This window comes from Calonectris borealis, chromosome 2, assembly GCF_964195595.1.
Source record: "Calonectris borealis chromosome 2, bCalBor7.hap1.2, whole genome shotgun sequence".
Taxonomy (NCBI): Eukaryota; Metazoa; Chordata; class Aves; order Procellariiformes; family Procellariidae; genus Calonectris; species Calonectris borealis.
In genome coordinates, this window is record NC_134313.1 from 69,029,678 (window position 1) to 69,052,180 (window position 22,503).

General features: G+C 38.1%; 1 protein-coding gene across 1 annotated transcript in view; it reads left to right on the forward strand.

Moving 5' to 3' along the window:
* The window catches only part of LOC142078944 (dynein axonemal heavy chain 5-like), a 174,753-nt gene that overhangs the window by 99,276 nt on the left and 52,974 nt on the right, over positions 1–22,503 (forward strand). Inside the window, exons 56-62 of the mRNA XM_075142294.1 lie at positions 1,930–2,594; positions 3,855–4,135; positions 4,504–4,719; positions 7,622–7,789; positions 14,971–15,189; positions 17,709–17,885; positions 22,022–22,216. Of these exons, the coding sequence (XP_074998395.1) occupies positions 1,930–2,594; positions 3,855–4,135; positions 4,504–4,719; positions 7,622–7,789; positions 14,971–15,189; positions 17,709–17,885; positions 22,022–22,216 (1,921 nt within the window). The remainder of the gene's footprint in view (positions 1–1,929; positions 2,595–3,854; positions 4,136–4,503; positions 4,720–7,621; positions 7,790–14,970; positions 15,190–17,708; positions 17,886–22,021; positions 22,217–22,503) is intronic.

Below are 22,503 nucleotides of genomic sequence, written 5' to 3' on the forward strand. Positions count from 1 at the left end.
AAATGCTGATGGCCAGGGGAAATAGTAACTTTTTCTATAGATGCTTATGTACCCAGACTGTATTATTACAACTGCTATCAATGACTTAATAGTACACAGTGCTGGAATTTAGTAATTTGTAGAAATTTGAAGTGACTGGGAGTAACTACTGCCTTCCATCTGTTTCTCTTTTGACATAGGGTTTACAGGGGTAAACTCTGAGGGCCAGCAGTGTGTATTTCACTCTGTGAAGTACTCAACACACTGAGAAATCTTCCTTAGAGAGATATATCAGGTCTTTGAACAATGTTATGAGATTTCTGATGAAAGGAATGAGAAAGAAAGACATATCACAGCCTCTTCCTGTGTCCCAGAAGCAGAAGGAAGGAACAGTGGGAACAAAAAAGGGAGAGAAAGAAAAAAGTGTAGAGTCACAGAATAGAGTCCCTAGACTTGCAAGATTCAAAATGCATTAGTAAGACAAATAAATATTTCAGTCACTTAGGAAAGGTTTATTTGCTGAAGCTAATTGGAGGTGGGTTAAAAACAGGTAGCTGAAAGTGTGTATTTACAAAGCGGATAGCCATCTTTTGTAACTTGCCGCAGGCAGCTGTGGAGGAAGACAGTATCAGCAGGTTCATAAATGAATACTGAAAGGACAAGGTGGGCATACCTTCTAATATTCCTAACACAATGCCTATGAATATGGAGGGGGGAAGAAAGAAATGAGCAATGAAGAGTGGATGCTGGCTCACGTTTTCTCTCTAAGTAGCATTTTCCCGTTGCTGGTGTTAAGAGTATTGAGCTAGATGGCCTGCTGTTCTGGTTGGAAAGCAGTTGGTTGGACTCGATGATCTTAAGGGTCTTTTCCAGCCTAATGATTCTATGATTCTATGATTCTGACTCAGTAGAGAAATTCTTACGTTTTTATCAGAATACCACAAATCACTGTAATAACTGTAGCTGACACATGCAAACTGAAGAGTTAGATTGTTTTACAAGTTCTGCAGTGCTAGCATTAGGGATATTTATAGAGCAGTGGTGAGATGGAGCTGGAAGAGAACTGGCAGATGTTCTGTATGGCTTATTTAATTTCAAAATACAGTATTGTTTTCCAATACTGAAGAATGGGACATATGTGTATTGCAAGTATTACTCATGACTTTGAAGAGAGTCTTGGAAATAAGAAACTGGTTTCAAAGCAAAGAGGTTCTTAACTTCAGCTTTAATTGGCTAAGAACATAAGGGTCAATATCTGCCATTTTATTAACCTTAATTGACTTCATTTGGTATTGCATAATTTGAAATCTGTAGTTGAATTTGCATGGACTTCATTTGAATCTTACTTGTATGCACCAACTGTAAGAGGTGTAATGAAAAAAACAGTCGTGGTGTCTATTTGCAGCAGAGTTAATCAGCCCAAGTGGTAATGTTCAAACATAATTTCTGTGGCTTGATTTCAGTCAAACCAAATAACAATAAAAACGTCAGTCTTGATTATTCTTGTCTCTTAATAGTTTCGTTTAACCTGCTCTCAATATCTTCAAAAGATAATCCAGCTGTATTTACATAATGGTTACAGGTATCAGAACCAAATTGACTACTTAATCCAGTTATACTAACCTTCAGTTCTAATAAAGAGTTTACGTCTGCAGACTGTAGGAAGGCAAAGCAGCATACTTACCTTAGACGAAGTATTGCTCTTATCATCTTTTTTTCCAGCATGTTATTTTGTTGATTTCACCTCCTTTCCCATGATTTATGGTACAGATCATTCACTTTGGGAAAATGTTTAAGAAAAAAACCCTAAAAAAATGAAACTAGGAGATATGGTATTAATTTCTTATGTAGATTTTTTCTTGCCTTGAGGAAGCTGAGCCAGATGATAGACATTTCCTAAAATGATCTGTAATTTTTGTTCTCTCTTTCTTTAATCCTTTTCTATCTCAGAACATATGCCACCAATAACCTTTTGGATGATCTGAAAATTTTGTACCGCACTGCTGGGCAAAAAGGAAAGGGCATTGTCTTTATATTTACAGACAATGAAATCAGAGATGAATCATTTCTTGAGTACATGAACAATGTTCTGGCTTCAGGTGAAGTCTCAAATCTTTTTGCACGAGATGAAATAGGTGAAATCACACAAGACCTGATACCGGCAATGAAGAAGGAGTATCCAAGGCGTACTCCCACTGGTGAAAATCTTTATAATTACTTTCTTGCTCGAGTTCGTAATAATCTGCACATCGTCCTTTGTTTTTCTCCAGTTGGGGAAAAATTCAGAACTCGTGCACTCAAATTTCCAGGTCTGATTTCAGGCTGTACCATGGACTGGTTCCAGCGCTGGCCTAAAGATGCTCTTGTAGCAGTTGCACAGCATTTTTTAGTTTCCTACCATATTGAGTGCACAGATGAAGTGAAACAGAGTGTTGTTAACACCATGGGAACATTTCAAGATATTGTAGCTGAAAAATGTGTTGAATACTTTGAACGATATAGGCGACGAACATTTGTGACTCCAAAATCTTACCTGTCCTTCATTGGAGGCTACAAAGCTATTTACAAAGACAAGTTTGCCAATGTTGGAAGTTTGTCTGAACGCATGAGAACAGGTACTGTAAAATCTGTTTGATTTTTGTTTGTTTGTTTTTAAAAAGGTGAGAAAAATCTGTGTAAAAGAATGTAGAAGTATGGATTTAAATTGTGAGCTCACTTTCATTTGGAAGCAGACTCATATGTTTTCAGCTCTCTTGTGTGTGATTACAAAATATGGGGAGGTTTTGTGACAGTGAACTTTGTGAATGTTGCAGATTGCAGATGAGTTTTGAAAATAGTATTAGTTAGCAGTTAAAATACCTGAAACTCCTGTTTTGACATGTATGCATGCCAAGGAACTACTGAGATCCGAGTTTTCACATTTAAAAAATGCTAAAAGTAAATCTGAGAGAAGGTAAGTAAATGTTCAGATTCAGTCACTCTGAAGAATCTTTTAAAGAAACAGTTATATGCCAAATGTAAAATTTCCAAAATATTGCACTGCACAAGATCATACACAGTAAATAATTAAACAGTTTCTGAAACTGAATGCTGTTCGAAGGTGAATGTGAACTTAAACTGTTTCTTCTCCCACTGCTGCCAGTTGCAGAACTGAGCTATGTACACATATCTCCATAGGCAGAGGGTGGCTGGGTACCTGGACGGAACATATGTGCTTTTTTTGAGGGTTAGAAAGATTTACATGATGCATTTACATTTAGATGCATGCATTTATATATAAGGATTTTTATACTTATAGCTTTTCTAGGTGATTTTCTCATCATTTGATAAAAATGTTGGAGCATTGCATTGCTCAAGAATCTTTAGTTTCTTTTACCCCCATCTCATCTGGATGTTCATGTAATGTTGAATTTAGAAGCTCAACCTGGTCTCCTTGTGTCTTCATTTGCATTGCTCAGGATGCCAGATTCCTCCTCTTTGTTTTGTACAGAGACTACACTCTGGTACTTCTTATGGTCTCGTGGATTTCTGAAATTACACACGTAATTGTTAAGAATGCCATTCACAACACTAATGCTTTTCAATATGTGTGTTTAATATTTAGTGTCCCTCTTATATATAAGAATATAAACAAGTGATCAAGTGACAGATTCTGAAGACTCTTACCCATTTAAAAAAAAAAAAAAGAAAAGAAAAACCTTTAAATAGCAAATGGATATTACTCCTGCTTAATTTTAGTGTTCAACAAATGGGATCACTCACCGAGGTTCCCAAATACGAATCTGAGTGACTTATTTTTAGTATCCAGATTGCTTCACTGGGGTTTCTCTCTCAATAGGTCTTTCTATTGCTAAAATGGAATTTGTTCAACACAGGTCTTGCAAAACTGATGGAAGCTGAGGTTTCAGTAAATCAGCTCTCCGAAGAGTTGGTGGTGAAGGAGAAAGATTTGGCTGTAGCTTCAAAAAAAGCTGATGAAGTTTTATTGGAAGTAACTATGAAAGCCCAAGCTGCCGAAAAGGTAAAAATACAGGTGCAGAAGGTAAAAGACAAGGCTCAGGCCATTGTGGATGACATTGCCATTGATAAAGCAGCAGCAGAAGAGAAGCTTGAAGCTGCAAGACCTGCATTGGAAGAAGCCGAGGCAGCCCTGCAGGTCAGAGTCAAAGATATTCTGAACATGCATGTAGTTAATGATTGTTACTTGTAATAATATGGCTTATGCTTCTGATTTGAAAAAGAAAAAATATTGAAAGGACTAGCACTGACCTGTTAATCCTTGCAGAAAAAAACATGAAAACTAAGGCAGTGGAGAGATAAGATTGGCAGTACCTCCTCTACTCTCACGTAATAAAACAGTCATTGAGTGGTACTACCTTTAAGGACTTCCTGCAGTACTGCTTCTGGGTGACCTGCAAAACTGCAGCAACTGCATTACATATACAGTCCTCCTACAAAAAAATTTTTCTCTCCCATCAAGTGATTGCTTAAATAAATGGATTCTTTTCTTTTTTAATTTTTCAGACAATAAAACCTTCTGACATAGCAACTGTTCGCAAACTGGGTAAACCTCCTCACTTGATAATGCGAATTATGGATTGTGTGCTACTTTTATTCCAAAGAAAAATAGATTCAGTAACACCTGATCAAGAACGCCCATGTGTGAAGCCATCATGGACTGAGGCTCTGAAGCTAATGAATAATTCAGGATTTCTTAGCATGTTGCTTACTTTCCAGAAGGTAAGAAGTTAATAGTGGCACTATTACTCCTGTAACTATCTTTAGAGATCATTTGAAAGTGTCTTCTACCTTCAAAGGTGGTTTGAAACAGGTGAGGCTTTTGTGTACCTATAGTTGTAGATACCTTCGTGACTGTATTTCTCTCCATTTTTATGGTTCATTATTTCAGTAATCTTTCTCTTGGGCGACACAGTTTTGATGGCAGACACAAGTATTCCAAGCACTAGATCAGATCTTGAGAAGCTTAGTGCTATCTTTATTCAGGCAGTTCCTGCTTCTCAGTAGGAATTTGCCTTAAAAGGACTCACTTTTGATTTTTCAAATGGCTCACCATCTCCAGTGCTGCCAGGCCTGTTTGCATATAAGGCACTCTAGAACTCCATCTCCAGAATTGTTTGGTGGGGAGCTAGGAGGAAATACAGAAGAAAAGATCTTCCTGTCAGGAAAAATACTGAGATATTTGGGAACTTTTGGCGTTCTTTCACTAGAAAAGTAGTGAAATGCAGAATGAACTGAGAACCTTAGTATCAACTGTAAGAAAAATAAAAGCAAACAGAGGTTGTTATTTCTGTCAGGACAGAAATTTGTCCATTTACAGCAAGATTCCCTGGACTGTGAGACAAGGGAAATTTCTCTGCAGGGAAGAGAAGAAAGATGTCACAGGTAGCTGGACCGGAAAAAGAGCTAGGCTGGACTATGGAATGACAGAATCATGGCCCAACTTTAAAATCCAGAAAACCAAGCAGGTTTTGGCAAAAACTGGGTGTTCTGCAACATTGCAGAACATAGTCTTTCATTTGTACACTGATTTTTTAATCTGCTTCAGCTGTCAGTTTTGCTGATGCCTTTTCTAAGCTACTGGAGTGTTTTTGTTGTGCAGATGAGGCTTGAAACCATGATTCTCACTATCCCCAGGAGCCATTTCTCCCAGTGAGCCATATTGACAAGGTACCACGTGGAAACTTGCACTGCCTCTGTAGACAGTCTCTTCCTGGGGCTGTCCATCTGGTCACTTTTCCAAGTGCCATCTTCACTAAACAGAAAGAGGAAATGAGTTTAAAGATAATGGGGACTAATTATGCACTCCTTATTCAAGCTTCTTTCTAATGAGGCTTCCAGTTTTGGCACTTATTAATAGTGTATGTGTTCCTGCTGGTGGTTTGCAACACATTTAACTTTACTCAGAGGAATCAGAACAACCTCTGTGGGACCGAGTTCTTGCAGGAAGTCGTACTGATGAATGTGGTGAAGAACACTAGACTACTTCTATCCCTGATGAGGTACTTCACATGCTGTCCACCTGCCTCATTTCTTGTTTCTAAGATTGAGTATATATGAGAAGAAAGCTCTTTGTGTCTGGAGTTCTGAGTAGACTACACTGCTTACTTGTTTGTGAGATTTTTGTTCTTTCCTAATTTTTTTAGGCAAGGAAGATTAGTGGATGAACTAGTTCCTTGGGTTTAAAATTCATTACTTAGAAGGAAGTAATGAATGAGGTACTTCACATGCTGTCCACCTGCCTCATTTCTTGTTTCTAAGATTGAGTATATATGAGAAGAAAGCTCTTTGTGTCTGGAGTTCCGAGTAGACTACACTGCTTACTTGTTTGTGAGATTTTTGTTCTTTCCTAATTTTTTTTAGGCAAGGAAGATTAGTGGATGAACTAGTTCCTTGGGTTTAAAATTCATTACTTAGAAGGAAAAGCATGACATTTTTCAAGGTCTTGAACAGACATTTAGGCCACTGCTGATTGGTCTTTGTTTCACCTTTGCCAGCTTGCTAGCTCATAATTTTGAGTAGGAGAATGAAAAAGTCAAAATGTTTGTCCAGCACTACTTTACATTTTAGCAGATGCTCATAGTGAAAACATTACCATGTCTGATCTTAGGAATAATATAATGAATGTCTTTGTTATTATAGTAGCTAGGGATCAAACAAGTACAAGACAGTCCTTTCTGCTATGAGAAAAGCAGGAAAAGGGCATATTGCTTGACAGTATGAATGGAGGATGATTTTCAGATGCATTAAAAGAAAGGCATTAATACATTGCCAAAAAAAGGAAGATTCTTAATGCCTCTATTGTTAAGCAACTATTGTTACCCTGTATAAGCTCTTCTACTCTCTACATTGCTTAAGGAGATGAATTCTATTTTCTTCTGACACTTAATTATAGATTAACCACCATCATCAACGATCTGGCTTTTCCTGTTCTCAATAGATTGTGAAGGGGGGAAAAAATCTGAGATTAGAATAATGAAGTGAATAGCTGAAAGAAATCTCTTTTACGATTAAGGAAAAGGGTTAGCTTCAGTGAAGTGAAGTCAGTGCCTTGCAGCTGCACCCTTTTCCTTCCTAAAGCTGCATGTTTGACTCCCTTAGCTGTGTTCACACTGGTGCCTGTCCAATGCCATGGTGAGCTTGTTCAGGGAACTAGCCTAGAAGAAAATTAATCACTAGTTTGCTGACTTAGATTTCTGTCATATTAGCTTCCAAACTAGCTCACTGAGCATTGGTGATGGTATTAAAGATGGGGCAAGAACACCTGGTTGAGGGGGAGAGGAAAGAAAGTACAGTGCTGTAACAGTAATAACTTAGATCAGCTTAAGTTGTCATGGAGCTATGAGTACAAGTAATGTCTGTAAATCTTATGGGTCAAATAAGGATATTAAATGCAAACTCAAGTCAATCTGTTGCAATGGAAGTAGGAGCTATTTTCACCTGAGTTCACAAAAACCAGCTAATCTTCTGTCCTTTATAAGACTGAAAGGCAACAGTGTTGTTTTGTTCATTTCTTCTGTAAGAAGTGGTAGCACCATGTTTTTAAAAAGAAAAATGTTTCTGTGAAGCAGACTTTATTCTAAAATCCATTGAAAAAATGTATTTTTTCCTTTCCATTGACTAGGACTCAATTACAGGAGAAACTGTGGAGCTTTTAGAGCCTTATTTGGATATGGAGGATTATAATCTTGAGACTGCTAAAAAAGTGTGTGGAAATGTCGCAGGTCTTTGCTCATGGACACAAGCAATGGCTTACTTCTACAGTATTAATAAAGAAGTTCTTCCTCTTAAGGTATTTCATATTACTTGTTTTTCTGAGGGATGACTGTAGTTGAGTGGAAAAAGTGCCACGTTATTTTGGCTAAAAAAGATCACGAGTTACAAGAGATTCTTGTTTCTTCACATCCATTTGTGAAGTCAAGCACACAGAGGTTAAATATGTCCTGGCAGTTTTTTCCCCTTACACAGCTACCCTGTAGAACAGTTGTTACTTGTGTGAACACAGTCAGTTTTCCATGGGAGCCTTAGTACACAAGTTCTTTATAGAGCCTGGCTACCTGCAAGTGGGAGATACCAATACTGTCTCTGCTCTCGGACTGGGTGCCAGTCACAACGGTTTCAAGAAAACTTCTCCTCAGTCCTGCTCATTGTGGTCTTGGTAGAATCTGGGAGAGGAGAGACCGTTCTTGGCACAGAAATATTCTTTAATGAATTTAGCTGGAATTCAGTTCTCCAAAGAAAACTTTGGAGTGTCAAACTGCTACATGTGAGTGTATATACAATAAAGTAAGTAGTCACCTGGCATAGAATTCTGTTGTAACATTGAACTACAGCAGAAAGGGATCAGCTACCATTGTCTGCATTCCAACAGATAGCTTTATTGTCTTGGAAATGTTTCATTTATGAGCATATTGAAAAAAAAGGACTTTGAATATTTATATAGTGATTTATAATCATTGCTTCTACAGGGGATTTTATGGCTCTTTTCTGAAGAAATACATTCAATTGCTTATGCTTCCACTGTACTTATGTTCAGTCTCCTATTGTATAAGCCACCATATCAATGGTATATTCAAAACTCTTGGCATATTCTTTTAGTATATCTAGACAGATCTGATTCAAACTCGTTAAAAGCGTGATATTTTTGATTCAAGTAACTGATAGAGAAGACTACATTTCTGTGATATATAAGTAGCAATTCCCTTTTCAAATAATGGGATGTTCACTAATGAAAACAGGATTTGAAATGTGGCTATTGAAAGCTATAAAAGAGAGTAAGACCTAGAGGAAATAGTGGCTTTATATACAGATGCAACTCTGAAAGCTGCAAAAGTGCTCTTGCAGTTTTTATTTGAATATATATGACTTAAGATTACGTATAAATTTAACTTTGTATTCAAGTATTCATTCTTGTCATGCTGTAGCTGATAAAAAACTGAGCATGCATTTCTTGGCAAAGTGGTGCCTATTGTCAGGTATAGCAACAGTCACAAATATTTTAAAGCTGAAGATGACAGATGGAGGAAGTGTTTAAAGTATGTAGGAGATATTGCAGGAAGCACTGGAGTGATGCTAAGAAAATAATTGAAAATAAATGTACAATTAAACTGCATAAAGTACTAGCACAGGCTAAATCATCCAGTGCTAAAAGCAGTTTTACTGAATGAATTAATCAAGCTGCTTTATCCTAACTGCTGTTCTAGGAGATAAACCCCCTTCAACACCTGCAAAATCCATCCAGTATATTTTTAAATTGCATCTTAACTGAGATTCAATGCCTCATTTATCTTAAATGTGATAACTTGTGAAAACTAATTAATAGTGACTTATATTTTAGTAAATATAGTGTGCAAAAATTAACTCATTCCTAGAAATGGATATCTACATTCTTTAGATATGTGGCCTGCAGCCTAAGGGTCATTAGTTAGAATCAAACACAGAAAGTATAACCAAATGTTGCCTGCAAATACAATGCTGTGTAGTTGCTTATCATACAGTGATCACCATGTGTGCGCTACTTTCCTATAAACCTTCAGCACAACGGTGAGCCACTTCTCTCTAGCTTGTTACCTAGTAAACAAGCCTGCTGGATTAACCTGATATTTCTGAAACACCATCTGCTATTTATCCGTTAGTTGAAGAATATAATAGCAGAATGAAGAAGCCCTGACTTTTGCTGTGATTCTGTTAGCCTCCAATTAAAATACTGTGTATAGGGGTATAATTTCCTTTAGAGATGTCTCCAGTGATTTTAATTAAGTTCTTTTTAGGCTGTTACGATGATCAAGGGAAGTTTGTCTACAGTTTATAAATTCTGCTTGATATTGAACTCAGTTTTAAATATAGGACTTTATTGCCCTTTCTGTTTTCACTTGTCTCCATGCTGAACTAAAAACCATAGCAGGCAATAAGAGGAAATCTTCCACCTGAGGAAGAGGTAACAGTCAAGGAGTGTTAAAATTTGATGGTCATCCATTTAAATAAGTGTGTCCTTGTCAAGGTGATGTCCACTGGGCAGGAAAACAAGCATTCAGGTCTGAATTCAAGGCCCACAGTAACTGTGGAAGGAAAGCATATACTCTGGGGGGCGAAGATCACCTAGCAAAACAGATTGAAGTCAGGACATGTAACTGAACTTAGGGACATGGTTTAGTGGGCATGGTGGTGTTGGCTTGACGGTTGGACTCGATGATCTTAGAGGTCTTTTCCAACCTTAATGATTCTATGATTCTATGAACAGAAAAAATGGAGAATCTTTCAGTAGCTAGCAGAGGCTGTGAAAACCAGATAAGAGGCATGATCTCTATGCCTGTCAAAGGTTGTTTTAATCCCAAAGCATGGTCAGCGATAGCAAAGAAATTGAGACCAAGATTTTATTAATGTCACTCTGCATGGATCTGTTTGCATGTGTACAAATGTACATATATGGATATATGTATACATTTGTATATGTGTATAATTTTTTTAGATTGGTGAAGGGAAAACATTGTTTTTGGAATGTCTGCAAAATCTGTATATGAGTTTGCCTGTCTTATAATGTTTCCCTAAATAACGATGAATTCAAACTTACCATGATATTGAGGCTCTAAGAAAGTTGATACAAAACGAATGGAGTGTCTATGTGAAAAATCTGCAGTGATCTGGGACAGAGGCAGCTTGAGATTGCATTTCCATGAAGAGTTGTCAGTCAGATGCCATGTGCCCAGGACAGGACTGAAGCAAAAGGCAAAGGTGGTCACCCAGCACATCCACTGAGGCTCATGAGCAGAGTGACAGTGTCCAAGTGCAAGAAGCCTTCTGGCCTGGTCCAGCAGTAGGGAGTGCTCAATGGGCTGTAAGAACAGTGAACTTGGAAAGCTAAAATTCCTGAAACAAGAGAGATGCTAGGAAAGCTCCAAATCACCTGTGGTGAACTATAAAGTTTCAGCTGCTTTTTTTCTTATGGGTTCTCCTATTTCTAGTAATATTTCCTGAATTTACTGAGCAACAGCTGCTCTTCAGAGTGATCTGGGGTTGGTCTGGGCGTTCCATTCAAGAGCGGGGATAGCATTAAATGGTGTGATTTTTTTTATCGGAGAAGGCATTTTTATTTAAATGCCTTCTTGGATCAGGGCCAGAAATACTCGGTGCTTTGCAAAATTGAGTTTGCAATGAATCAACGAGAAACTTATGGCTATGTCAATACTAATAAATTAAACAGTACTAGGGAATTTTTCTAGACATTGGAAAATGATCATCTGCACTGTTAAATTGTTAGAATGATCCCTAGTGTGAATTTGGTCTTGGCTAAGCAGCATTTTCTCAGCAATCTCTGGGCACCTTTCAGGAACTAGCTTGGTCTGAGGGCCATTTCCACGAGGCTGTTTGCATGCACTGTTTTAGAGGCTGGGAGAGCTTAATGTTAGCTGTTTTATGCTAGTTAACCTCAGTGCCAGAGAAAGGTCCTGGGCATGTTTAATTTAATATGGACTGTAATTACGTGTTTAATTGTCCTGGTTTTATGTGGAATGCAAAAAGTTAAAAGGGACAGGATCATCTCACCACCTGCTATGAAGTCCTCTCTGAGGGCATCTCGGAAGAAGGCAAAATAGCTGCTTTACAATTTAGTCTGTGGCCCTTGTTGGGACAGATACTGTCTCCATACTTGCCCCGTGCAGACAGATGCAGAGAGCAGGTAGAGGCACTGGCTGGAGCAGATGGTGAGAGGATTGTCTGTGTGGTTCCCCACAACGCCAATGGCAAGAAAAGGCTGAAGCTGCTGCTCTCACGCAAGCCTAGGCATGTTTCAGTGTAGCCCCCCTCTCCAGGAGCGCATATAAGAGTGTGGATCTCATGTCTCGAATCCTCATGATTCATTCACGTAAAATCCATTTATTCAGGCTTTCACATTGCATTGAACTGGAACAAATTGTGAATCCTTGCTTTGCTGCGTGGCTCAGAGGGATGAAGTGAAGGGTGTGAAGCTTGTTCACATAGCAATGCCACTAAAATTAGGAAGGCCACAGTGGTTCTTTGTGGTTGGGAGACACATTTCCTTCCTGCCTGTAACTGGCTGGAAATCTTTGTATGAAGCTGCTTGTGACTGTAATAGCCTTCTTGTGCAGAAGATTCTCCTTGGCAGCGGAACTTGCCTCCTGCTCTCATGGCAAAGCTCTGCACAGGAAGCTGCCAGCCAAGCTGCCAGTGATGTCAATACAAAAGCAGTGTTTGTACCCATGTAATTTTGAAAAATGGAGTTGGAAAGAAAGACAGGGAGAGAGCAAATAGTGATAATTTCATAGGGTAATCTGAAACAACTAGTCTTTCTGCCTTTGGGAATTACATAGATTGGTCATCCTGGTGTGTTAGCAGTCATTCTTGTGCAACCAACCATTATTCATCACATATGATTAAGCAGCCTACAAATCAAACTAATACCAAAATGTATTACTACTTTGTTATGATTACCCTAAAATTGGCTGAAAACTTCGGTTAGATTGTCTGTAAAATAATTTTTTATTATTAGTCATCTTCTAGAGATACTGTAAAGTCTTGAGTAAATAATTTTGGGGTTTTTTTTCATGTTAGAGTACAATATATTTTTTCAGTACTCATCTGAAATATTTTTTCATTGTCCCTACATCTTCAAAGCTGGTAGCCTTTTAAGAGCTTTTAAGAACTGGGAGGTCTGTTTTATCAGTCTTTTGCACCTTTCTGGGTAGTTTATTGCTGCACAGAGGTCTGTTTTTCATATTTACAAGGCATCATTGTTCATATGTATTGGGAATTCACATGGCCATTCTTTTGCATTGAGGCTCACATCCTGCCTTGATAAATGTCAAGGTGAAATATGAATCCACACAGCCAGGTGTAAGTTCTCTGTTATTCCAGCTGTTCTGCCTAGGCTGTTCTTCCCAGCTCTCCAAGGATCTTGTTCCCAGTGTAATCTCACTATTTGTCAGCTGGGGGTTGAAACAATATGTCATAACTTTGTTTTACTCCCATTTTTAGCCCTCACAGAGTTTAAGCATAAGAGGATGCTCTGCACTGGGGAAGGGGGTGCAGGGGTGAGGTAGGAGAGAGAAGGCTGGTGCAGGGCTCTTTCTGGAGCTCAGTAAGACCTGACAACAGATGGCTTAATAAGGTAACTGCTTTAATAAGATAGAATAATAAGAGGTGTTTACAATAGCTTGAGTGACCAAAAGGGAGAGTTTTCTCTCCATGGACAGGATCTGCTCTGCGCAGCATGCCACAAGAAAATCTATCCAGGCTCTGTCTGATGCTGCGTGAATGTGGGGTGCCCAGCATCTGAAGGGATGTAAGATTTACTCACTATCTGTGTTCCTCTTCTTATTATGGATCTTTTTAAAGCAGTTATCTTATTAAGCCATTTGTTGTCAGACCTCTCTTGTTAAGATCCAGAAAGAGCCCTGCACTCTCGCTCTCTCTCCCTTACCTCGCTCTCCCCACCTCTCCCCTGGTGCAGGACACGGTAACACTGCATCACCTACTCAAAACTCCTCGACTCTTTAAACTTTTCCTTATAGTCCAAGATTCACTAAAAAATAACGGCAGTGATTCTGAAATCTGCTTAGCTGAGTCTTAACAAGACTCACTGATTTAACAGCGTTTATCTCTAGGAGATGCTGTTTAATGTGTTCTTTCATAAAGAGTGGAGTAAAAATATTTCAGCATTCTTACAGGATGAAGATTTTATGAGCAGCCATTTCACTGGCTTATCTCCATTATAAAATATTTGTTTATCTCTAGGATCTGTCAACAGACACAGTGGCTATAGTAAACAATTTTTTTGCTGACAGTGCTATTCTCTAGATGTGTAACTCGTAAAGCAGTACTACTTTGTTGATTAGTACATATATGCTTCTCTAATTCCCTGCTCACAGACCTATCTTTTGAAATCCACCAGACTTCATGCTGCATTTTTTATCATGCCTAGATCTCAAAATGTGATCTTGGCTCCTCTCTTTTTTTGTTGTTTTTTCCTATGCAAAGCAAGAAGAATTTGCTGATTTTAGCATATTTTGATAGGAATTAAATCTACATTTTTAGTCAAGACCTAATGTAAAAACCCAGCCCACAGCTATACTGTTTACTAAGAATCATCCCAGAGATTCCTTGTACTGTTACTCTTCTGGTGTGATGTAATGTGAGTATCAAGTTTCATATTTGTAATAAAACAGTTTTTACAGATTCTTGGCTTCCATCTTCATAACTCTTATAGCAGAAAAAATAGAAATAAGATACATGATATTTAAACAAGTGTTTTAAATACTCAGGGTAAATGGAAGCAACCTTTATCTGTTCGCATGAATTTCATAAGAACTTTGTCAGTCTCTAATCCTTTGCAAACATATATTTGGAAACACATTCTGAATTCACAGAATACTTCTCCCCCCCACCCCCATTAGGAATATACAAGTTAAGAGGCCACATTTAAATGACTGGCAACTCATCATTCAAATTTATATAGAGATGTGAGAAAAGTCTCTAGAGTTTTCGTTTCCAGAGGAGCAAAAAATGCTTTGGTTATATTTTTAGTGTAGAAGTAATTGATGGGAAAAGAGAGCAGAAGAGTAGCTTCCGTTATCATTATTATTATTTTATCATCCATGAGAACAATCTTAATTTTCTTTTGCACTTTTGAATATATTACAGAAAACATTGTGTGGGCTGCCTCATATATCTAGTATACAGCTATTTCAAGTGTATTGTGATTTCAAATCATTGATCATTGTGTGATCGATAGATCATTCTGAAAATATTATTAAAACATTTTAAGATTGCATTGAATAATGTTATGCTTGTGTTCCAGTTTTAGGTTGAAAAGTAAAAAAGGAAAAAACCTGTTGTCATCTTAAACATGTATTATTTCAAAAAGTACCCAATACAGTACAATATGTGCCATTAAATGAATGTCATTTGCTCTTGCCAAATAATAGGTATTAACTACTCTTTACTTTTAAATGTTTATAGGCAAATTTAGGCTTGCAAGAGGGAAGACTTGCAGCTGCCCAAACGGAACTGAATAATGCACAAATTCAGCTGGATGAGAAGCAAATGGAACTGGATCAAGTACAAGCCATGTATGATACTGCTATGAAAGAGAAGCAGGCCTTACTTGATGATGCTGAGGCGTGCAGAAGGAAGATGAACAATGCCACAGCTTTGATTGAAGGATTAGGTGGAGAAAAGGTACTAGCACATATGAGTAGGTTTCCAACACAAAGCAGGTGCTCAGTTTTGAAAATAGTCCATAATGATCATTAGTAGTGCTCAAGAAATTCAAAGCATGGTGACATCTCGATATCATATGACACTTTATTTTAGTTATATGTATGTTTTTTGCTTGAACTTAATGTATCTAACAAAGTAAAACAATTTATTGTGTTAACTTAATTCTTCTATGAAGATTTATGTCATATATTACAGCTCGTATTGGGATAAAGTTCAGATTTAAAGCCAAGGAGCCAAATTCCTTTTAGCTTTAGAAAGAAGAGGAATTAGGCTTAACCTAAATAATTGCCCTAAAATATTTAAAAGAAGGATTACTCTCTTTTTCTCACCAAGTATACAAGAATAGGAATTTGAAGCTTGAATAATTTCCTGAATTATATTTGAAGTTCAGATTTCTGCTGGAGCCTTTTACAGAATTATGGGCTAATCGTTATCCTCTGCACTGAGCGTGAAAATTACCTTTCCTATGCAGATTTTTCTGGCTTCAGCCTGAAGGTTTCTAGAGGAAGTAGGATACTCTTTTTTCTCATCTGATTATTTGCTTTGATAATTCCTTGGTTGATTTCACACAGAGTCAAAATTGATGAGGGCTTTGACTTCAACCATTGCGTCCTGTGAGGCCAGGACTTCAGCATTTGTTTGCATAGCTGTACTTCAAAATATATCAGTCAAAAATGTTAGAAGCTTTATCATATTTTTCAGTGAACTTCTAAATTTAAGAGCAACACCAAAATAGGAAGTTACAGTGCCTTATTGTGGGTTTTCTGAAGCCTTGTGCCATGAGGTCTTTTAAGAGCTGTTATTCCATTCTACTTTTGAAAACTCAGACAAAAAATTAAAAGACTATATATGGCACTTGAAGCCTTGGGCAAAACTGACACTGGGTTAAATGTGTATTTTCTAAATTTAAAACATGTAGGTCCTGACCAAGATTGCGTGCAGAGTGATTGGAAGGGAACAGAAATCTGGAGAGAAAGGAATAAGTAAAACTCAAACATAATATTCAGAAAATCACAGAATCATGGAATAATAATTGAGATCTGGAGATCACCCAACCCACCCACTCCACCCCCCCGACTCAAAGCAAGGTCAAATAGAGCAGGTTGCTTAGGGCATTGTCCAGTTGCGTTTTTAATATCTCCAAAGACGAAGACTCCACAACCTCTCTTGACAACCTATTCCAGTCCTTGACTACTCTCACAGTAAAAAAGTTTCTTTGTGTATTTAATTGGAATTTCTTGTATTTCAATTTGTGCCCATTGCCCCTTGTCCTTTCTCTGGGTACCACTGAAAAGAGTCCGGCACCATCATCTTTACACCCTCCTGTCAGGTATTTGTACACATTGATAAAATTGCCCCGAGCTGTCTGTTCTCAAGGCTAAATGATCTCAATTCTCTCAGTCAAGGCTGCCCCCAACCTTTGCATCCCTGACCAGTTATTTCTTCTTTGCAAGTCTGAGGTTCAGCAAACCGCCTTCCCTCATTAGATCCTCGGTTACCTGTGCCAAGAATTTTTTGTCAGTGCACTCCTTAAAATGTCCTGGATTGCTTGTGTCCTGGATTGCTTGTGTCTTGCTGTGTTGTCCCTCCAGAAGATATCAGAGTGGTTAAAGTCCCCTGTGTAGACCAGGGCCTGTAAACGCAAGGTTTCTTCCCATTGTCTGAAAAAGACCTCATCTTCTTCCTGATCACGTTGTCTGTAACAGACAGGCATAACATCACCCATGTTGGTCTGCCCTCTAATCCTAACCAATAAGCTCTCAACTGGCTCATTGTCCATCCCAGAGTCTCAGATGCAGAGCTCCACGCATTCCAGCTACTCTGTCACATAAAAGAAAACTCCCCTCCTCACCTTCCCAGCCTATCCTTCCTAACAAGCCTGTACATACCTGTTGCAACACTCCAGTTGTGGAAGCCTTCCCACCATGTCCACATGATCCCCATGAGATCATGACTTTGCAACCACATGCAGACCTGTAATTCCTTGTTTGTTCTCCACGCTGTGCACATTAGTGCACAAGCGCTTCAGAGAGGTGCCCAGCTGTGCTAGTTTCCCAGAAACAGTATGAAAGCTATCCATCCCCATCGTTCTGTCTGGTAGGCACTTCTTTGTTTAGGTGGATATGCTTGGAGTGGTCCTCCATTAGCCCTGTTTTATTGATTACAAGGTCCCTACTGTTTATATCATCCTACGTATTTTATTTGCCAACCCGGTCCTCCACTTCCTCACATCCTGTCCCTCCCACTTTGTTCCTCCTTTGAAACACTTCTTACCATTTTGGCCAGCTTGTTGGCAAAGATGCTTTTTCTCCACTTGGTCAGGTGGTTGCCATCTCTTCCAAGCAAACTCCTACTTCTGAAAAGAAGGATTTAAAGCCAAACAATTATTTACCAGAAAGAGATAAATTCTTAAGTTAGATGTTCATGTTGGTTTTGTGCCTGCTTAATCTAACTTCTTTATAATATTTTACATACAGCTTCGTTGGACAGCAAGCAGCAAAAACTTTCAAAATCAAATTATTCATTTAGTGGGGAATGTTCTTCTGGCCACTGGATTTCTCTCTTACTCTGGACCTTTCAATCAAGAGTACAGGAATTTGCTGCTCCAATTGTGGAAGAAAGAGATGGACAACAGCAAGATTCCATACAGTAATGTAAGTGTTCACACTCTGTCCTGACCTTACTCTTTGCCTTGCAGAGGAATAATGTTCAGAGCATTCTGTTCCAGAAAAGTACATGATTGGTAGATTATTTACAGGCTGTCACATTCCATCAAATTTTTAATAAATAAAAAATCTGAACAGTTGACAACTGAGCTTCTAAAAAAATGTGTTTGAAGATTCTCTTTGTACCGTCATGCATTGCAAGATTGGTATATAGGCCATCGCTCTGGCAAGTCTGAGAGACAGAGATGCTGTCTGAAGTCAGCTGCCCTGGGAGAAAATTGCATAATATGAGAAAAGAAGTAAAATTTACCAGCTTAGAATACATTTACCTTATCATAAGGGGTTCCATCAGGTAGTCACAGTTTTCCCCCATAGTTGGTGGTTTTTTGCAAATGCCATGTTGTGTCCATAATTTCAGTCATAGAGTCAAACAAATCAGCCACATCAAGCATTTACTGGAAGTGGAAAATATGTATATTGAAGAAAACACCAATTCTAACTGTCTCCCTCAACATTTTAAGGTATCCCCTTACAAGGAATAACTTGTGAATATGTGGTTGAGAATACCACCCCACATTTGGTATTGCTGTGCCCCTATAGTTTTCCAGGCGGTCTCTGAAGCAGCAGCTCCCAAATTAGGCCCACAGGATGGTGCAGAGGGGAGGAGATTGGTCTGTTGTTTCTGAGTTGGGTGGGAGTTATGCCCCAACCAACTTCCAGGGACCCAGCAAGATTTAACCTATTTCCACTTTTACCACCTACAGCCTCGTGTGCTGCCATTAAAAATCTTTTCTCTCTCTCGATATCCACTTTTCACTCTGAACTGTAAATCTAGAATATAAAGGGTGAATTTGAGTGAAAGGTTTTTCATACATTTTGTACTTCTGACATATTACATCATAAATTCTTAAACCTACTGTTCTTAATACATTAAATTTTGAACAAAACAAACTAGTCTAGGAATAAAAATTTCCATTATTTTCATTTAGGATTACTTAAATACAAGATTTTAATAATCTAGATTTGCTAGGAAATATCTGTAAAATGGAACTAAACAGTTTTTCCTTTTTAAAGCTTCACACTTTTATTCTTAGTGTAGCTTGATCACTTCTTAATTGACGTAAAAATACTCTTACAACCAATTATAGAAAAGACCATTGCACATTTTGAACCAGGAAATATCACCTCTGCACCGCCGTGTATTATCAATTAATACCCTCCTGTCATACCCTCTGCTGTGTGCCCACACCATTTAATTTGGTTTAATTTGAAGTGTCTTGTTGAAAAGATTAAGTTAAACAAAATCTGGACTTTGTAAAACTTGGTTTACGCCACTTCAGCTTGCTCCAGTCTAAGCTCTTAAATCTATGTACATTTGTCACCAGTGAGGCTGTTCTCAGTGAGTCTGACATTACAGCTTCTCCTCAATTGGCCTAAGTCTGTGCAGGCAGAGGTGGCCTAAAATGCAGCGGAGCTACGGTCCCATCATGCAGCTTCAGTTCCCTGCCACATCATATACTACCTTTATTAAAGTGAGCAACTTCCATGCTGGGACTATGATACAGGGCAGGTTCCTTTACATGAATCTTGTTCTTTCCTTTTACCCCTATCTGCCTCAGGAGTGACGGACCTGGCAGCTGTTCTGGTGCATAGGCTTTGCTCGTGGTCAGCAGCAGCCTTGCTCCTATTCCATCACTGTTAGGAGATCTCTCTACTATTCTTCCTTGCACCTGGAAGACATATTCATGCTGAAGGAAGGCAGAATTTAGGCCATAATAATCAAAACTGCCGTTCTGAGTAATCTGTCCGTGTTGCCTTCCACTTGGTTTTGTGAATACCCGAGTACATTTTCTCCAGCAGTAAAGGTTGGAGAAATAGTTCAGGGAGTCTCTCTTACTCTCAGTACAGGAGTGGAGGCATTAAGCCCAAATGGCTCCTGTCCTCAGCTGTCAAAGCTTTTGATAGAGCAAGTGCTGCTGGAGAGTGCTGGGAGCAAGTGAGGGACCTGTGTACAGCTGTGGCTGTACCATTATGAAACAGCTGAAGGTAGATTAGTATCCCTGCTGCATCTTCTTTTCAGGTTCTTGGGGGATTTAAGACTTAAAACCTATATTAGGGAGACCTCTTTGCATGAGAGGTTTGTCATGCAGTTCATTTCATAGAAGTTACTTGTGAATTCTTTTTTTTTTTTTTACGTTAGGTGGTGCATAATGCTTCTCGTAACAGTGATTAAAGTTGACCTGACAGAGGGAACCTCACAGCCCAGCCCAATTTATGCTGTGACTTACAAAGATGAATGATTCTGACTTGCCCAGCAAAGCTCTTTGAAAGCTCGTGATGATAAGTAATATGTAAGGCCAGGATGGATTTATTAATAAAGTACCAGTAGCAGTGCAGTCTCAGGCAAGATTCTTTACCAGTGTGGTATGGGAGTTATCCTACATACATTCATGCCAGGGAGGCTCTCTCTCAAATTCAGTGTACAAAATGTTCTTAAAAAGCTACTTACCTTGGGGAATATCTGTCAAGATTCTTACCATTTAAGGATAAGAACTTGGATGTATAATGTCCTTAGAAAGCAAGACACAAAGAACTAAAATTCTGCCTCTGTGAAGATGTTCAGACCACATTACTACTCAGCTGCATCCTTCAAAATTTGAGGAATACTTTTTGATTGTTTCTGTGTTGCCTTTTTTTTTTCATATAGACAGAGTAGGCACAGAATGCCATAATTAACGAGTTTCAAACCATAATTACCATTCTGTTTAGATAGTTGCCATTAAAGACAGGATTATGATTTCAATGCTAGTGTATAGAAGAGAGTTTTAATTTTTTCCAGTGAATTAAGTACTCACAAAAGACAGCATATGGGCTTCTCTTGATACTTCACACCACAGGAAAGAAAGCAGCTTTGCAGTTCAAGCAAAAGTCTTGACATCTGCCTTACTTTGTCACAGACTAACTGGCTGTGGGTGTATGAGTCATTTAGGAATAACAATTTAAAGAGAGCTGTTTAAAATCAGCTATCTATCTGTGTAGTTAGGCACTTAAATTAGTTTCAGAATTGCATAGTGACTGATACTTCCTGCTGCAGTAAGAAAAAATTCAAAGCTGTTGAGACCCTACTCATCTGCTTAAGCAGCTAAATATGGGTTTAGGTTCCAATTGCTGAAAATTTTGGCTATTAAATGCTTTACTGTTCTTTTCACAAATGGAAATTGGATTTTTAAAGTTTCTCTGTCTTCTGAGAATGGTTTGTGTTGCTTCATTCAGATTCTTCAATAATCAGAGTAGTAAAAAAATCAAAGGGGTTAAAAAAGCTTTTGAATCTTGCAACCACTGGTATCACTAACTCTCATGATTGTATCACAAGTCTCACAGTCTTTGAAATTTTGCTTTAGGCTTCAGATGCTGAATTATGTGATTTTTGCAGGAGTCGCAGGCTTTTTCTTTCTTTCTAAACGTGTTTTTTGTAGAGAAAGCTTACAAATAGGAGTTCTTGAGTGAAAAATGTAAGGAGCAAATAAAAAAAAAAACCTTCAATTTTATTCTTTTTAAACTCACATCATTATTAGGCTACTTTTCTAATTTGGAGAGCTGGGTTTGTGATTTTAAGCACTGTTTTCTTCACATACACATTCTTGAGAGGCCAGTCATTGTTCATAGTGAATAAAATAAAGCAGGTTAGTTGGCGTGTGCAAATCAAACTGTAGGAGAATATATGAGCTGGGAAGAATTCTGACCATAGCAACAATAACTTTCCATAATAGTTCATGATTATTGGTCCATAGCACATCTCCTCTTTCTTCTCTGAGTCTTCCACAAGCCATCCTGTATTCATATACATACTCTTGCCAATACCAACATCAGCTTGTCATTAGATATTGAACTGGCTTCAGAGTTTTTCCGACACTCTTTGATGGACATCAAAGCCTCAACCTTCATTATTGCCCAACTTCAATGATTTAGGCACCGAACTTTAAAGAAAGGAAACAATAAACAATAACTACCAAATACATTCTATCATGCATTAGGATCAGAATAAGAAGAAAAACCTTCCATCAAACATTTTAGTATAACTCCTCTAACTGGTACTAATTTTGTAATTACATATTTTCTATTAGGACCTGAACCTTACTGATATGCTTGTTGACAATGCTACAGTGGGTGAATGGAACCTCCAGGGACTTCCGAACGATGACCTTTCAATTCAGAATGGCATCATTGTCACAAAAGCATCTAGATATCCTTTGCTGATTGATCCACAAGGTCAAGGAAAGAGCTGGATTAAAAATAAGGAAAAGAATAATGGACTCCAGGTAAATAGTTTAGTATTTTTTATGTCTGTGTCATTTCACATCATAGTTAGCAATGCAAACTATTTTTTCTGTCATCATACTTTGGCCATGTGTAATTTAAATCTGATGTTTATTGTATACAGTTAGGCAGAAATTAAAACAAGACTGACGCAAAATCTATGACCTATCTGTATCAGGGTGAAATAGCTTGTACTGCTTTGTCATCTCCCAGAAAGACAGTTTCAAGAGCAAATTGGAATTATATGTTATGTCATATGTATTTTTATGATGAATCTTTTAATTACTTA